This window comes from Chionomys nivalis, chromosome 3, assembly GCF_950005125.1.
Source record: "Chionomys nivalis chromosome 3, mChiNiv1.1, whole genome shotgun sequence".
In the NCBI taxonomy this organism is placed as follows: Eukaryota; Metazoa; Chordata; class Mammalia; order Rodentia; family Cricetidae; genus Chionomys; species Chionomys nivalis.
In genome coordinates, this window is record NC_080088.1 from 48,703,274 (window position 1) to 48,720,175 (window position 16,902).

At 34.5% G+C, this 16,902-nt stretch overlaps 1 protein-coding gene across 3 annotated transcripts in view; it reads right to left on the reverse strand.

Moving 5' to 3' along the window:
• Positions 1–16,902, reverse strand: part of Nectin3 (nectin cell adhesion molecule 3) — a 109,965-nt gene that overhangs the window by 50,093 nt on the left and 42,970 nt on the right. For 2 of the 3 annotated variants that reach the window (XM_057764179.1, XM_057764180.1), the window contains exon 5: positions 13,701–13,852. In XM_057764179.1, the coding sequence (XP_057620162.1) occupies positions 13,701–13,852 (152 nt within the window). Of the gene's footprint in view, positions 1–1,703; positions 7,973–13,700; positions 13,853–16,902 lie in introns of those variants that run through there. The other variant, XM_057764178.1, reaches the window with a different exon arrangement.

A 16,902-nucleotide genomic window follows, 5' to 3' on the forward strand; every position in this document is an offset into this window, starting at 1 on the left:
TACAATGTTGAAAGTGACAGAGAGTAAGAAGCACTGTACCACGACAAGGTGGTATATGAATCTCTATGAACAACTGATTGCTGTCATCGCAGTACTTACATCAATCAACTCACATACACTGGAAACTCACCCTCCCACCAAAAAAGAAAAATGACAATCCCCCATATGCCAAAAAATATCATCTGCAATTATAAATACCAAGTGTACATCTTCTAAGAAAAATATTCAAAAACAAGTTATCAGTCAACCAAACAATGTATAATGAACTTCCCAGAAAACATGCACATAGTAAAGAGTATAGATAGCAAATACAATTAGTTTTGTTTTTATTACCAATCTTATACTTACTCTCATTCTATACAGAACAGTCATTACCACTTTCCCAATAAATAATCCTTGCACATGACAAGCATGTGATCTACTTCGGAGCTACACTGCCACCCCTCCATCTTCATTTTCAACAGCTCCTTTATGCTTTCAATTTGATACCTAAGCTTGTAGCCATGAAAAATTTATCTCACCTTTTTTTTTTTGTTTCCTGTAAGCACCATATTTAGCTCAGGTCATTTTCAGTTGTTCATTTAATAAATTACCAGATATCTACGTGAACCACTGCACCACTGCTAGGAATACACGGGTGAAACAGGCATAATCCTGATCCTCACAAGAAAGGGAAAGGGTCCCAATGTGAGGTTACAAATTCACACAATGTAGTCTAACCACATTACAGAAATAGAACTTATATTTAAAACATATTTAATAACTCAGCGGTAGAACTTATCTAGAATTATCAGCAAATTACCTTCTCCGCCAAGGAAAAGCACAAATAAGCAACACCGGTTAAAAACAAATGGTAACTAGCATAAAATACACAAATTGGCACTGTCAGCCTGATATGATCCAAGAGTCCGCTGCTCACCCACCACTTGGGGCTGTACATGGGAAGAACAGAGTGGAACACTCCCACAACAAATGTAAATTGAGGTTCTTCTTCTAGTCCTTCGATTATGTGTTCCTTCTCATATAATCAACACCATGACACATGGGAGTTCAGCCTACTGACCCAGTATTTAATTTTAACACTAATGGATCCTATATGTGAGGTAAGCACCCAACCAAATGAGGTTACCAAAACTCATGTGTGACACACACTAGATAAGCAATCATGCCTCGCATACGCTATCTTGCGAAAGAGGTGGCATCATGAAGGTATCACCCCATTCATATAAAAGCAGTGCCAATATCCTACTCAACACGTGAACTTCCACCATTAGTTAGAGTATGAAAGTAAAACCACAATAACCTAGTGAGCTATGATATACATCAACCAAACATAGTTCAAGTACATCAAGAGACCAATTAAAATACATTTATATTTTCTTAGTATCAATTACACTCATAATAAACCTACATAGGGTCAAAAGCAGAAAGTATGTGAATTTACTGCAATTTTGCAAGACACTGAAAAACAAACATCTTGTACACAAAGACAAGCTCTCAAACTAGAAGCTGTGACAAAATAAAGTTCTCAACAATGCTCTTCTTCCAAGCCAATCAAGCTGTCTTTGAGAGCACCACATTAAGTACCAAAATATGTACTATAGAATGAATAAGGTCTTTTTAAGTTATTGAATCAACAAGTCTAAAAACCAAGATTTTTAAAATGAAGCACATTTAATCTTTTTTAAATACCAATTTGTGAGAAAAGAGATTAACTTTAAAAGTGAAGCACATTATGCATCCCAAATAGCGACAATGACATTGACATTAAAAGCATTTATGTTATCAGAGTTAAAATGTCCACTTTGGACTAATTTAAAATACATACAATTGAGTTGCTCTAGTAGCACAAATATATACGGAATACACACTAATTTTTTTTAGCTCATGTTACAATCCAGAGTTTTCACTGATCTACAAAAGACAGGCAAAAACAAGAATAAAGTGTAAACATACAAGATGACAGAAAAGACCATGGTTGGCATTTTTTAATTCTGCTGAAGTATCATCAATCTGTCATTTCAGATACACTTACATGGACTGGCCTTCCAGTGTGGAAAAGGGGAAAAGGAAGTTTTCCATAAAGGAGAAGCATGGGTAGACTTATTCATGTTTCAGGCACACCACATATAAACACACATTTAATATATCTGGACATGAGAACGCCCTCTGTTACTGTGGCTCAGCATTGAGGACCAAATGATTGCTAGTGTCAGAGCAGAAAAGCAAGTATTATGAACCTCATGGTGGAAGAATGCATCATTTCCTATGAAGTAACCCTGTCACACAATGAAATTTGAATGAAGCAAGGCTTTAGACCTTACCAACATAAACATGCAGAAGATGCATTCGGGATGCAATGGGACAATCCACACAGGAAAACTGTAGGAAAGTGAAGCCATTTTTAGAAAACAAACAAAAGGAAGGAGGGAAGAAACTTCTGGCATGTGAGCCAGAACACATGAAAAGGTATTTCTAAAATTACAATATACAGATTATACTTGGCATCCTGATTAAACCTCCTAAAACATGAAGAAATGTGAATACTTACTGCTTGAAATTTGAGAAATATTCATTTTTGGTATAATAAAGATACTATGAAAAGTTTTTTAAAAGATTCCATAGCTGGTTTTTAGAACTATTTTTATCTTTTAGAATGAATGACGACGATTTGCTGTCAATGAGGTAATGGCAGGAAGGTGATGTGCTTAAATTTTGACATTAGTGACAGTGAACAAGCAATAACCAAAGTAAGTGGATTCAAAATAAAAAATAAAAAAAAATCTCCAAAGTAGGTTTTCCCTGAGACATTTCTGGTAATTGGAATGGTATAATTTCTGTACTAATGTATATCTATTGAAATAGTATGCATGTAAAAATATGTCTTTGGATTGTTCTGAAGACTTAAAGATTACTTCTGCTGTAATGTGACCACTCTCATGTGTGCAGCTAGTGAAATGCTACTGTCTTCCCACAAAGAAATATGCTTTCCTCTTCCAAAGTCAAACAGACATAATCAGTACCAAGCTTCAATAAATGGCCCCTCCATAAAATAAATATAGTGCAATGTTTTGTAAAAGTAGCCTTAGTTTCTTTCACTACTCATCTTCATGTTCTAAAAATGTGGATGGAACATAACAGAAGAAAACAGAGACATTTAAAACTTTAGGGATACTGTCGACATTATCTAAATATGCTTTCATGAATCAATTTTTATTGGTATACCACGAGGTGAACAAAACAATCCAAAGTGTATGCCATTTAAAGAAATGGCTACTTGTTCAAAAATAGTTTAGAAAAATATATACCACTATTAGAAATAACAAGCAGTAAACAGGAAATTGATTATAAAGTGTGATTTCTACTCAAAACAGTTCATAAGCAGTAAGTAAACACCACTAAAAGACAAGTTAAGATTCCTTTAAAATGAGCTGATATGAACAAAAACCAACTGGTATCTATACCAGGGTTCCAGGATCCCAAGATGCCAACATACAGCAATGTTCAGATCCCGAGTACACTATGAGATGAACATAACCTGTATAAATCCTCCTACATACGACTCATCTTCATATCATTTAAAATGCCCAATAACTTGTAAATTAAGAAAAGGTGAGACAAACAGGCTGCACATGTTTGGTGAAGATGCAATTTTTTAAATATTTCTGAATATCTTGATGATGAACACACAAGATAAACATGTTAAAAGCAAACTGTGTAATGGCTAGCTTGTCAATGTGGCTAACATGTCCACTTAGAGGCACTGTCAGAGTTTCCTTAACTCTATCTTTAACCTGATATTAGTAGTTTGGGAAGAGAAATAAAGTAGATCCTAATTCCTAAGATTATTAATTGCATTTTAATTAATTGAAATGAAAATGGGTTATACATACATGACCATACATAGTAGCCAATATGAGGAGCAAGAAAAAATACAGAATTTCATCTCACTTTAGAAATATACCACTGAGTGCTCGCTTCGGCAGCACATATACTAGAAATATACCACTGAAAAAGCGCTTTTTTTTTTTTTTTTGAAACTTTATGAGTTACTACATGGCAATGAGAGCTAAAACCTAAAAACCTAACTTGGTTTAAATAAGAAATGGGGCGGGGGGGTTATTGATTAAAAACTAAAATTGGAAAGTGAAACCCAATCCCACAATGTCAAAACAAAAAAAGCTGAGAAATAGAAATAAAATCCCACCCTTTTTTTGACAGGACATCTCCAATTAACAAGTGGGGGGATAAATCTCTACTTTAGACCCTGTAAGGTTAAAATCTCCTTCTGTGGACCATTCTTTCCTTTCTCGAATTTCATGTAAACTACTGCCATGTACAAATAATATATTTATATAGACTTTAACACTATCAAAATCACACTGACTTTTTTCTCATATGAAATGACATTTTTGTCAAATTTTGCACTTATTCTAATTCCTATAATCCTATAATGTAAAACGTGGAGCTTTAGCTTCTTTTTAGAACTTTCTCACATATGAATGACTATCAGAAGCAGCAGTTACTACTAAAAGAACCTTAACAATTTCTTTATATATAGCTTTGTATGTATGTGTGTATGAGTGTGTGTGTGTGTGTGTATGAAAGGGGATCGGCACAGCAACACACATCTCCTATCAGGCACATGGTTAAATACTAAATATTCAAACACAGTCAAAAGCTAGTCTATAGCTAACTTCTAGCTTATGGAAGCTTTTATATTTTAATAAAACTTACAGGAAAAAACAATTTGTGTTATTGAAATATTTTAGCAGTAGAAAAGAAACCATGAGATAAATATAAAAATGGAAAAACAGTTCAAAACATATCTAAGTAACAAAAGTAAACATGGTCTCTATAGGGTAAAAATGATCTTTCAAATATTCCACAGAGATAGATTTGTATATACCTGACAATCAGCTGTGCACATCACTAGTATTCACGTGAATACTCATGTTCACAGACAACTCCCTATGTACAGTGTGCATACACAAAGCTTTATCAACAGTGCAATGCTCTCGAAAAGCCTTAAGCACCAATCTAAGATTCCTAAAACCTGCCAAGCTCCCAGGATGCCAAATAATCCAGATTATGAATACAGACTATATTACATACGTCATAGATTTCCAGATTGCCTTATGCCCACAAAACCAAACTAAATGCCTAAAATTAGCCACATAATAGGCACAGCATGAGAGGGAGCTCATCATCAGTAGGTATCTGTACTTTAGAAACACAATTCTTAAGCACTAATTTCTTTTGAGTTATATATTCAAGTCAAGACTTATATAGAATCCTAAATGTGATCACTCTGTTTGGACTCATACAGCATATCAAAAACTTCCTTCTCAAAATAAAATTTTGATCAAAAGAGCAATAAATTCTTATCTTTCATGGAAAGAAATCTTAGGCCTATCTTTCTTGTGGCTCATAGCACTACTCATACTTAAATGGACATCAAGTTAAGTTTGTCACAGTGTATTACTACTAAGGAAGTGACTTCCAATGACTCGAACTAATGTGTCTTACTATTTGTATATTAGGGGATTAAATATATTAAAACATATTTTCAATGAGATATTGATAAACTAACCATCTTTCTTAATCTGATATTATTGCCTTATAATACATGTTAGGGTAGATCCTCTAATTTCTACAACAGTGCTAAAGAAAAATAGTATCTAATTATTCAGAATAAAGCTTTCACTACTTGTTATATTTTAGGAGTATGCCACAATTCTGTCTTCTATATGAAATATATAGAATGGAATTTTATATTATATAATAAAATTCATGTATACATATACATATATATGTATATATGAATAAAAGATGACTGGGAGTAGGTGGCTGGTGAAGATCACCTAATTTACATTTTTATTAAAAATAATTTATCTATTCTGATTTATTTCATAACATCTTCACTGTCTTTGCAAGATACTTGTTCTATACAGTCCTTTTTCATTATCAATAGAAAAACATTCTTTGGGCCTTAAAACATTTGCCATTATCACAATTTTAGAACTCGACTGCAGCATTAAGTTACCATACAAAGATTAACATCTGAATATTTAAATAACATGTCTCAAAAGTTATATGATACTGGAAAGAATATAGTTAATGAGCTATGTGATACAAATGAACAAAATAAACCCAAAAATTCTCATGATATGTTTCCAGTTTTAATTTGAAAAAAAAAAACAAAAATGAAAACAAAAAAGTTTGAAACATACATACATTTAGGGGGACATGGAGAGAAAAGGGATGGATTACCAATAGTCATCAGCAAGTATTATCAACAACTGGTTCTATAATTCAATTTCTCTATTTAAACCTCAAGCTTCAAAGTTTATTTTAATTGTTTTTTACAGTTACCCGTTTAAACAACACCAACATTAAATACTAAATCAAGATTATCTAGAAAATTCTTTGCGTAGATTCCTAGCTGAAATAGCTCATGTCTAAACCTGGCACACGAATATACTCAAATACTCTCTCTGTACTTATCTGTGTACCATACTTTCATCACTATTCACATACTTAGCAAATAAAGCATTAAAATAAGGCCAATGCTTCATATACCAAAACCATGTTCACAAAACAACTTAAGAACTTTCTTCCAGAGATGAAAAAATTAATAATTATTGTGTTAGGAGGCATATATTTTACTACTCTTGCATGTATTGTGGACAAAAATATTGACCAGCTAATTATGCTCTTCCAAACATCATATTCACTGAGTTTATGGCCATGGTTTTAGTGCAACAAAATATCTTTGAAAAGCCACTCTACAGAAGTCATGGCAAGGTTCATTAAAATTCAGAGGTAAAGATTCTATTAATATAGAAACTTAGAAAACAATGTTTGAAAATGAAAGATACTCCATCAGAATGAATAATTTTAGTATACTAAAAATATATAAGCATTTCTGAATTAGATTTACTGTCAATTTTGATGGAGCACACCTAGTGGTGATACGCTCTGAGAGGTACCATGTTACATGACATTATACTTGAGATTATAGTCTTAGGTAAACATTTAATACACAATGCCAAGGTAGTTTCATTTTTTTCTGTTTTTAATTTTTGTACCAAAACGGCATACATTTAACGTTGACATTTCTTCTTACCTGTGTGCCTCAGACCAATAAAGTACTCTGCATTAGAATTTAAATCTTGAGACAGTAGTACAGCAGTGAAAAAAATTGTAAAGCAGCTCAGATACATTGAACCCAGATTTTACATTTTCATTTGTCAGATCAGAATATAAAAAGTAAGCTTGAAATCAACTTGGAAAAGCTTATTCTTCCTCAAGAAAAAGTATGAACAATCTGAAAATGATCAACTAGTATGAATGAAACATTGTACATAGTGAAGTCACATTAGTGGTTGTTAAACATACCACTCCCTCCTGGAAATTACGGAGCCATCTACATGGGAAACTAAATCATCTTCATTTTCATCGTAGCGTTCATCACTGACGAACTTCATTCCCAATTTTAGATCTTCGTAATAATCCATCGGTCTTTCAAACCTAGTGAGATTGTCTACATTATTCCACTGTGTTTTCTCAGGCTCCTCTAAGTAGTCTTTACGTATTAGATTGTTCACTGGATTCTTGTTCTCTTTTTTTACACTGTCTGGGTAAGAATCAAGCTCATCTTGTTGAAGAACATCGATTTGCGATTCTTTTTGCATGTCTGATGGTGGAATGTAGTTTTTGGCAAAGTAGTCTCCACGAAACGTCCGTCGTCTCCTATAGCAGAATATTCCAGCCAAAACACTCACAAGCACTATGAAGAGAGCCCCACCCACTACACTAGCAATGATGGTGCCAATTGTGTCATCCTTAATTGTTGCCAAAGTTGACAATGGAAAGGGTAATTTTTTAGGTTCTGTTGCTAGATCCTCGATGTCAGCAGTTGAGGGATGCCACTGAACTGTAGGCTGAAGGGTGGTGGTAGTAGGAGGATCTAATGGAAACAGTAAAGATAGACAAGACACAGAAAGGCAGAGAATGTCAATGAGGCTGATCCAAGAGCAGTGAACAGGCAGCACAGTTAATACATATTCACAGTAACAATAGTTTTTCATTCTTAAGATTAGAAAGTAGTGCCACTTACAAATACTGAAAATCAAAACAAAACAAAAGAACTGACACTTAGTCAGCTGTCAATGAAGTGAGAAGAATGAAACCGACAGGGTAAGTCCAGGGTATTCACCCACGTCTGAGTGAATACTGTGCTCTAAGAACGGCTACTGTCTCAATGTAGATTATTACTTAAGGCATCTATATATGGCTGGCTTAAGAATGATCAGACAAAAATTCAATTAAATTAAGTATTAAAGTGTATCTTCTTAGCCAGTAGCAAAAGGAAATAAAAAGACAATAAAAATGAAATGTTTTCTTAATATGTATCTTTACTTAATCTGTAAGATAAGAACTTATCTTTTAAAAGAATGAAAAACCATAGAATCTTGTTTAGTGAGCATACTATATAAGTTGTTGGTTTAATAATTCTCTCAAAAATATTTTAAAATAAAAAGTACTAAAACTCCTTTTATTAAATATTTTTAATAATAAAGACTACTATTTGGTAATCTTAAAACTCAAAAAGCATATATTTAAAACTGTGTCAATCAAATGAGCTACAATCAAATGAGACTAACACACAAATTTAATGTAATAATCGCCTCTAATAACCAATGAATAGTATATATGAACATTTGTAAAATGAAGGAATTTCAACTATATTTGCAAAATTCCATGCCATTGTTTTAAGACTGACTGTCAAAAGAAAATAGCTAATATTTTAGAGAGAACATTCTAATAATATTTAAATATTAGATGCAAATGGACTATTTATTGACATTATATTACAGAGTAGCCGTTAATATTAAAAAGCAACTAAACATAAATAGTAAAAATTAAAGAATGGTTAACTGTCCATTAAGTAGTATCTGTAGGCCAAGTTACATAAAGTTCTAGATTAAAAAAAAAAAGATGAGTTAAAAAATGTTGAGTTTTTTCATTGATTAAAAAAAATGACCCAATGGTAATCTCCTAAAATTAATTTTTATGTGAGTGGGTCTGACAGAGCTTTTTAAAATGATTGTTAGAAAAATACTAAATCTACATGGGGTAAGTTATTCTAACATCACAAGCTAAAGAAATGTACTTACTGAAACAGGTTTCATCACGGAATGCCATATGTATAGAATGTGGTAAAAATTTAGCAAGTACAATATTAAAAAAAACAAAAAACAAACAAACAAAAACCCCAACAAACCACCAAATACCATAGAAGTCTTATTCCTATGGTTTTAAGCTATTGCTGGGTGCTATCAAATGCTACATGTATGTGAATCTAGGAAGACTTTGTAAGAGTCTTCTCTAGCTGAGCAAGTTCATTCTGCAGGAAGCAATTGTAAGATTGATGGATTCAGTTCAGTGGAAAGCAGTAAAAGCTTCATGTGGTCTAGCTTCAATGAGTTTAGGTTCTACAGAAATAAGTCAAACATCTACACTCCTTTCTGAGACCAGTTATATGTTTAGGGGAGTAACGGGTTGGCCAAGTCACTGAATAGTACATAACACTGCAAGAAGAAATGTACCAGTACATTGAAATAAAAATACAAACTGCCTACATTAATTATTTAAATATATGATGTTAATATATATTTATATAATATAATTATTTAAATATATATATTCGTCTGTATACATGGAGATTTCCAAGGCTTATGACAATTCCTGATGCCCTAGTTTTCTTAGAGCAATGGATACATCTGTGCAACAACCAAGCAGAAAATATGAAACTAATGGTGTTATAATATATTGTTAAAAATTTGACATTTTTATTTCAACTTGCAAAGTTCTTTAAATGTACACAAATCTGTATTTTCTCATATTTAACAAAATAAAGATTTCAAAAAAAACTAACAAAAATTTTTAAAAATTAGTGGCCTGAGAAAATTTTCAGTTCACTGTTCTCAACTAGTGTTAAAGGTAACATAGCCATGTTATACACATAATGAGTTAACACTTCATTGTACATTTTAAGCAGTGAATATATAGAATATATAACAGACCTATCTTTTTATTTTAATCTAGAATGAATCAGAGTTCATGCATGGAGTCAAAGGTTCTAATAATCATCAACAGCTACTTATCAATAGTGATCAACATCCTTATTGTTTCAATCAGACATCTTTATATTCTTTGTTAAAGGTTGGACATATGAGAAGATGATAAAGATTTGCAGTTGATTCTGAGATTGCTACCAAAAGAAGGGCCTTTGAAGTCTGTTTCACCAACTAATTATAATTAGTTTTGTCAAGTAGTACAACATATAGTACATACAAGAATGTCCTTGTAGCCACAAGGTACAAGTCAGCCTAGTGGTAACAGTGTTAAAAATTACACATATTGACTTTCATTTCTTTATACTATATATAGGTTGTTTAAACTAAAAAAAAATCTTAAAATTTACGCCTGGATCCTAAAATCAATAATATGACATTCACCTTTACAGAGGAGTAAGAATGCTAAGCATGGGGTGATGATCTGAAACGTCACAATGTGTGGTTCTATTTTCAGAGAAGTAATGAATCAGTTATGTGAAAGTACACACAAACAGCAACCCAGAAAAGTACCATTTCCAGCACTCAGCTAGCCTTACCCTAAGAGTTGCTTGAGAGCCAGGAGAGTGACACTATGCTAGAATACAGTGCAGCAACCTAAGCTGAGTACCGCAATCATGAGCCCATGGCCTTCTGTTCAAAACCTGATGGCCATTAATGTGAGAAAACATAAAGATATTAATAATAACTTCAAATTTTCAGAGTTGTTAACTCTATTTTTCTAAGCAAAACTTTGACTCGACATAAGATTACATATTTTTTAGAAGTTCACTTAACGCTGAGATCTTACTACGTCAATTACAGCCTCTTACCCTGATAAGAACCCAGGAGGCAGCTGGGCGGTGGTGGCGCACGCCTTTAATCCCAGCACTCGGGAGGCAGAGGCAGGCGGATCTCTGTGAGTTCGAGACCAGCCTGGTCTACAAGAGCTAGTTCCAGGACAGGCTCCAAAACCACAGAGAAATCCTGTCTCGAAAAACCAAAAAAAAAAAAAAAGAACCCAGGAGGCTGATGACAAAGCAGCTCTGTAAAAGCAGCAGCACATCTAGAATGCTAACACAGCACAAGCAGCAACGGCCCCCGCACAGAAATCAGACCTCAGACTCCACAGAGAAAGGTAAAATCTAATTCTTGATTACTTGGTAAACATCAGCACTACTTTGAGGTAACTGAACTGACTTTTTATATTTACCTAAAGTTTTCACCCCAGTTTATAAAGCTTAATAAATTTTAATTTTAAAACAGGATTCTTTATCAGTTCCCTAACCAACGAAAATAAGGTTGCTGTGTTACCAAATCTAATTTTTTTTCACTCATACAACAAAAGTGTAATGAAAAGCTATTGTATGTCACAGATTATTGGGCATGGCAGCAATATAGTCATGATTAAAATGGATACAAGTCCATGCCCTCTTAAGAGTTAACTTCTAGTGGGATAAAAAATAGATAAGCATATGGATAAAAATATACAGTACACCATACTGACAAGTACGAAAACAAGGATAAGGCAGAGGACAGGAGGTAGTAAAATGGTACGGAGAATCATAGAAAGAGGAGAGATTTTGTTGGGAAACATGACATTTTGAGAAAGCTGCAAAGATACCTGAGGGGAGCTACTCAGGTACAGAAATAGAAAAAGCCAACTCTCAGACAGAAGCATACCTGTTATGTTCAGTGAAAATGGAGGCCCGTGTGATGAAACCATGAGCAAGGAACACAGATGATGACATGACATCATAGAGTACACGCGGAGCCATCACTGTGAAGATCTGTTTTTTTACCATGCGTAAGTAAAGTTGAGGGACGGTTTTAAGGAGGAGTGATATAATCTAACGCACTCTTTAAAAGGATGACTGGTTGCTTATCTGATTAAGGACTGAAGGGTGACAGGTCCAAAGAGGGAGATCAACAGCTTTCTAGGTAAAACGTCCTGGTTGTTCTGGATCCTAACAGTAACAGCAGGAGAGGTGTAGAGTGGATAACACTCCATGCTGCCTCACCTCTAAGAGAGCTAAGACAGGTCTGCTGAAAGACCGAGTGAGCAAAGGCAAAGAGTGGAAAGGAGGTTGTCAAAAGGGCTGTTATCTTGAGTGACCATGACAGAACTCACAAGCACTGAAAGGAGGAACGGACAAGATAAAAAGGTGTGGATTAAGGGACAGACCTTGGTTTTGAACAAGGTAAGTTATAAATGCCTGCTCAATTTCTGTATATATTTAATGATTCTAGAGAAGCAGCTGAAACAAAAGTGGAGAATTCTTAAATAAAAATAAATAAATGAAGTCTAAGTTTAGCTATGACCAATGGACTCAGTATACATATGTAAAAGACCAATTTGAACCTGATATGTAAAGATAAAATGGTAACATTTGAGCTAAGATCAAATGCCCCACAGGAAGCTGTGTAAAAGGAACAAAATGTAAAAATACTCTCCAGGAAACTAAAATTTAAGTTTTTAATATAATTTAAATTTACACTGACTGGCTTGTCCTTGGGGGAAAAAGCAACTCATATACTTTAATTAACTTCCCACTGAAGTGCTGTTACTAAAGAGCTGTATGTGGATTTACACAGCATTATGTTCCTTGTGAGGATCATACAAAAAGAAAATGGGAGCCTGTTGTATGCCAGACACTAACCCATGTCCTGAGCACAGTTGAACATCGACAGAAGCATGCCACTAGCCTGCAGTGGTGCTGGGGACAAGCACAGGTTCATACTGCACTGAAAACATAAGCACAATGCTTTCTAAAATCCATAATTTATTCATACAGCTGGAGAGACTGAGCTATAACTATCCATTCCATAATACAAACCTTCATCTCAAAGTCCTCCTTTTGATCATCCTCATTTTCCATGTGTTAGATGTGAAGATTGCTATATCCTTCTGATCATTAGGAATTACTCAAATATTTAATGTATTTTTCCTACATTAATACTTCATGGGTAATTTATAGCTATTAATAAAAATTGTGGATTCTGTTCATATAGTCTGTGAATGCTCAAATTTATACTAAGCCAAATTAACAAAACTTTCATAGTGAAACAAACAGTATATGAAAAACAAACTCTTTCAGGACTGAAAATAATGACCAAAAATACCAAATTTTACATCATTAAAACACAGTAGCATTCTTACTTCACCTCTCATTAACCTAAAATGGCAGTCTCATTTCCAATGGCAAACAATGTTATTTCTGAAGCCAAACTAACAAAGTTAATATTCCATTTTATTTATCAGACAATTACATGCAGAGCGGCAAATAAAGAAAAAAAAAACAAAAATCAAAAACACTTTATTAATTAAACACCAAAGCATTTAGAAAGGCATGGCACCAAAGAAATGTGCAGAATTTGTTGTATACACATGTTGACACTTCTTTAAAAAAACTGCTACTGTGTATACATATTTAAGATGCTATAACTTTCATGTGTCTTGTATTATCTTAAAACTATCAGTGAATCTAAGCTGTTGAGTATAAATGATTGCACAATATTACACTGTAATTATTATGATAGCACTACTTTAACTCATCTTGGAAGTAGGCAGGAGCTTACCTGAAATGTAGATGATTTTTTGATCACTTCTTTGACCAAGGGAATTTGTCACCTTACAGACATAAACACCAGAATAATTGAAATTCAGTGGATGGACAAAATGAAGAGTATTGTCAGAAGCCAATAAACCATCAGGCCATTGTCCATCCAACCTAGATGTTTAAGAAGCATGATGTTATTTTAAATAGCTTAAAATAGCAAACACTGACAATTATTTAAACTGTCAAACTTTTAAGATGCCAATAAAACTACCTATGTGTTGGATATTAGTTATGGATGTATATAAACTTGATTCCAACTATTTCATCCTTAACTATCCAAGCCCATTAAGTGCACCCACTTCTTTAGAAATTTAATCTATGTATGTTACACAGGTCAACATAATGAGAAGGAAGATTTTCATAGCCTTTATTAAATTTCTTCCACAATTTCACCAATTAAATATATGTTGCATATATATTTGCTGATAACTGTTATCCTCAACATCTCTGAAGTTCCAAACCCTTTTTGCCTGACCCTTGAAGAGTTGCTTTTCCTATTCATGTCTTTTTGTGTCACACTGAGTTGACCAAGGTTATTGGTGTGACCATGGATTTAGAACTATTCCCTGGAACCTAGTGGGCTCATCTGTGGGTACCTAAATGAAGACAACACATTTCATCCCTCTCCCCAGAACACAGGATATCCAACAGTTCAAAAAGCAGGGGTTGGGTCCTATGAGTCCCTTCATGAACAACTATTGGCTGGAGACAGGTCAAATCTAGTGCAGCGTCACTAGAGGCTGCCACAGCCTGCACTGATTGTGTCAGGGACAGAAGACAATACTTCACAGCTCTCTCCCCATCTTCCTGCTTTTTATTTCCCTCCCACTCTTCAAAATATTGCTCGAGCATTTGATGGGTGCTATAATGTCCCATCCAGGGTTGAGCACTCAACTATTACTTGGTCTCAGAACCTTGAGCAGTCATGGAGCCTGTATTCAACACCACTCACTGCAGAGGAAACTACATCTCTAGAGCTCTCCTGGCACAAAAAAACAACTCTAAATGGATGAAAGATCTCAGCATAAAACCATTATGTTAGAGCGAAAGGAAGCTGATGTGCTACAAGATGCAGCCATAGGCAAGGCCTTCTTAAACACAATTTGAGTCTCTTAAAAAACAAAGCCAAGAACTAACAAATCAGACCTCATGAAATAGTTTGTGTACTGCAAAGAAAAGTCCATACAATGAATGAAAAAATCTTTGCCAGCTACTTGTCTACAGAGTTAATGTATACAATACACACATAAGAAAATAAAACATCAAGAAAAGAATCTAATTTAAAAATAGGCTATAGAGGGAGCTAAGTCCTAGTTTGCTTTATCTACCAGTCTGATAAAGCTCCGAGTCCCATAAGAAAAGACTCACAACTGAAAGATTGCTCAGATCAGACTGGATTTATGGGCATGAATGGGGAGATGCTTTGGCATTTAATTGACTATTAATTGATATAGGAAAACCCACCCCACTGTGGGCACTACCATCCTTAGGTAGATGGACCTGGGCTGCACACAAAAGTTAGCTTTCTGCTTCAATTTTTGTCCCAACTTTTCTCAATGATGGACTGTGATCCGTAAATGGGAATAAGCCATTTCTTCCCTTAATTTACTTGAGGTCAGTGTTTTACCATAGAGATGTATTTACCATAGAGATGACACTAACAATATAAACAGATAAATCTCAAAGGAAAAACAAAAGAAATACTGAGGGCTAATAGACATTTTTAAAAGTTAGATACTGTTAGTGATTAGGGAAATTAAAACTACTTTGAAAGTCTATTTTACTGGAATGGCTATCATCAAGAAATCAAATGAAGGGCTGGAGAAATGGCTCAGCAGTTAAAAGGATTTGTTGCTCTTGCACAAGACTTGTGCTTGGTTCCTAGCACCCATATAGTCCCTCACAACTGTCTACTTGTCTATAGATCCAGAAGATTGTAATGCCCTTCACTGGCCTCCATAGGCTCCTATATGAAAATAATATACACATGCAAGCACACACACATAAAAACCAATAAATAAAATGTAAAAGAAATCAATTGACAACAAATATTGTCCAGGATGTCAGAAGAGGAGAGCACTTATTCACTGTAAGTGGAAGTGCAAAGCAATGAAGATACTATGGAAATCAGTTCTTCAAAGGGCTAGGAGCAGAATTATCATATCACCCAGTTAGAAATATACTCAAAGGACTTATAACTTACTACAATGATATCTATTCAACAATGTTAAATAATGCTCTATTCACAACAGCTAAGACAAGGAATATTGATAAATGGATAATAAAAATGTAGTGGACAGATACAATATAATTTTATTCAGCTGTAAAGGAAATAAGACTTACAAGTAAATGGAACTAGAAAAAATTATGAATGAGATAACCCAGGACCAGAAACAAAGAACTCCATGTTATGTCTCATTTATAGACCCTAGTACTAAATCTTTAGATTTGTGTTTAATCTGGAGTACCTGCAGAAGCCAGTCAAAAAGGGCCACTGGGATGGGTGTGCTGAAGGGGTGTAGCAGAACGTGAGTGATATGCAAGTAGACAGAAAGAATACTAGAGATGGAAAGTTGAAAGTTAGGGTAGGGGATGTAGGGAGGCAAGAGGAAGGGAGTAATCTCAATGACAGGAATGGGTAATCTCAGTGAAGTATATATGAAAAGGCCATAGGGAGCCTCGCTAAATTTAAACATAGGCCAAAAACAAGAGTTAGAGTTTGAAGGGTGCCATTCTGCAGGGCGTGGACAGTGCTGCTCTTAAAAGCCAGGATCATTAAAAGCCACAACAGCACTAGATAGGAGATGCCTCTTTATAAGCCACTACTTAGCTAGGCACTAGAGGGGCCAAACTATATAACTTCTTGCCATTTCCTGGTTGTCTACCAGAATTAGATAAGACTAGATCTACTGCTGAAGATATCACACACCCTAATTATAGGGTACAGAGAAATCAAGGTGAAACTGAAGTAGAAGCTTCCTCTCTATGAGCTAGCTTTCATCAGACCTATGATAGCAAATAGAGGGAAAAAAAGAAAAAAGCTAAAGTCTCTAACATTGCTGCCAGTAAGGAACAGAAATGCTAGGACAGGGTGGTGAGAGATAGCAAGAGGGTAGAAAAAGACTGAGAAACCTTTTGCTTAATTTCTTCAGCTATTAATT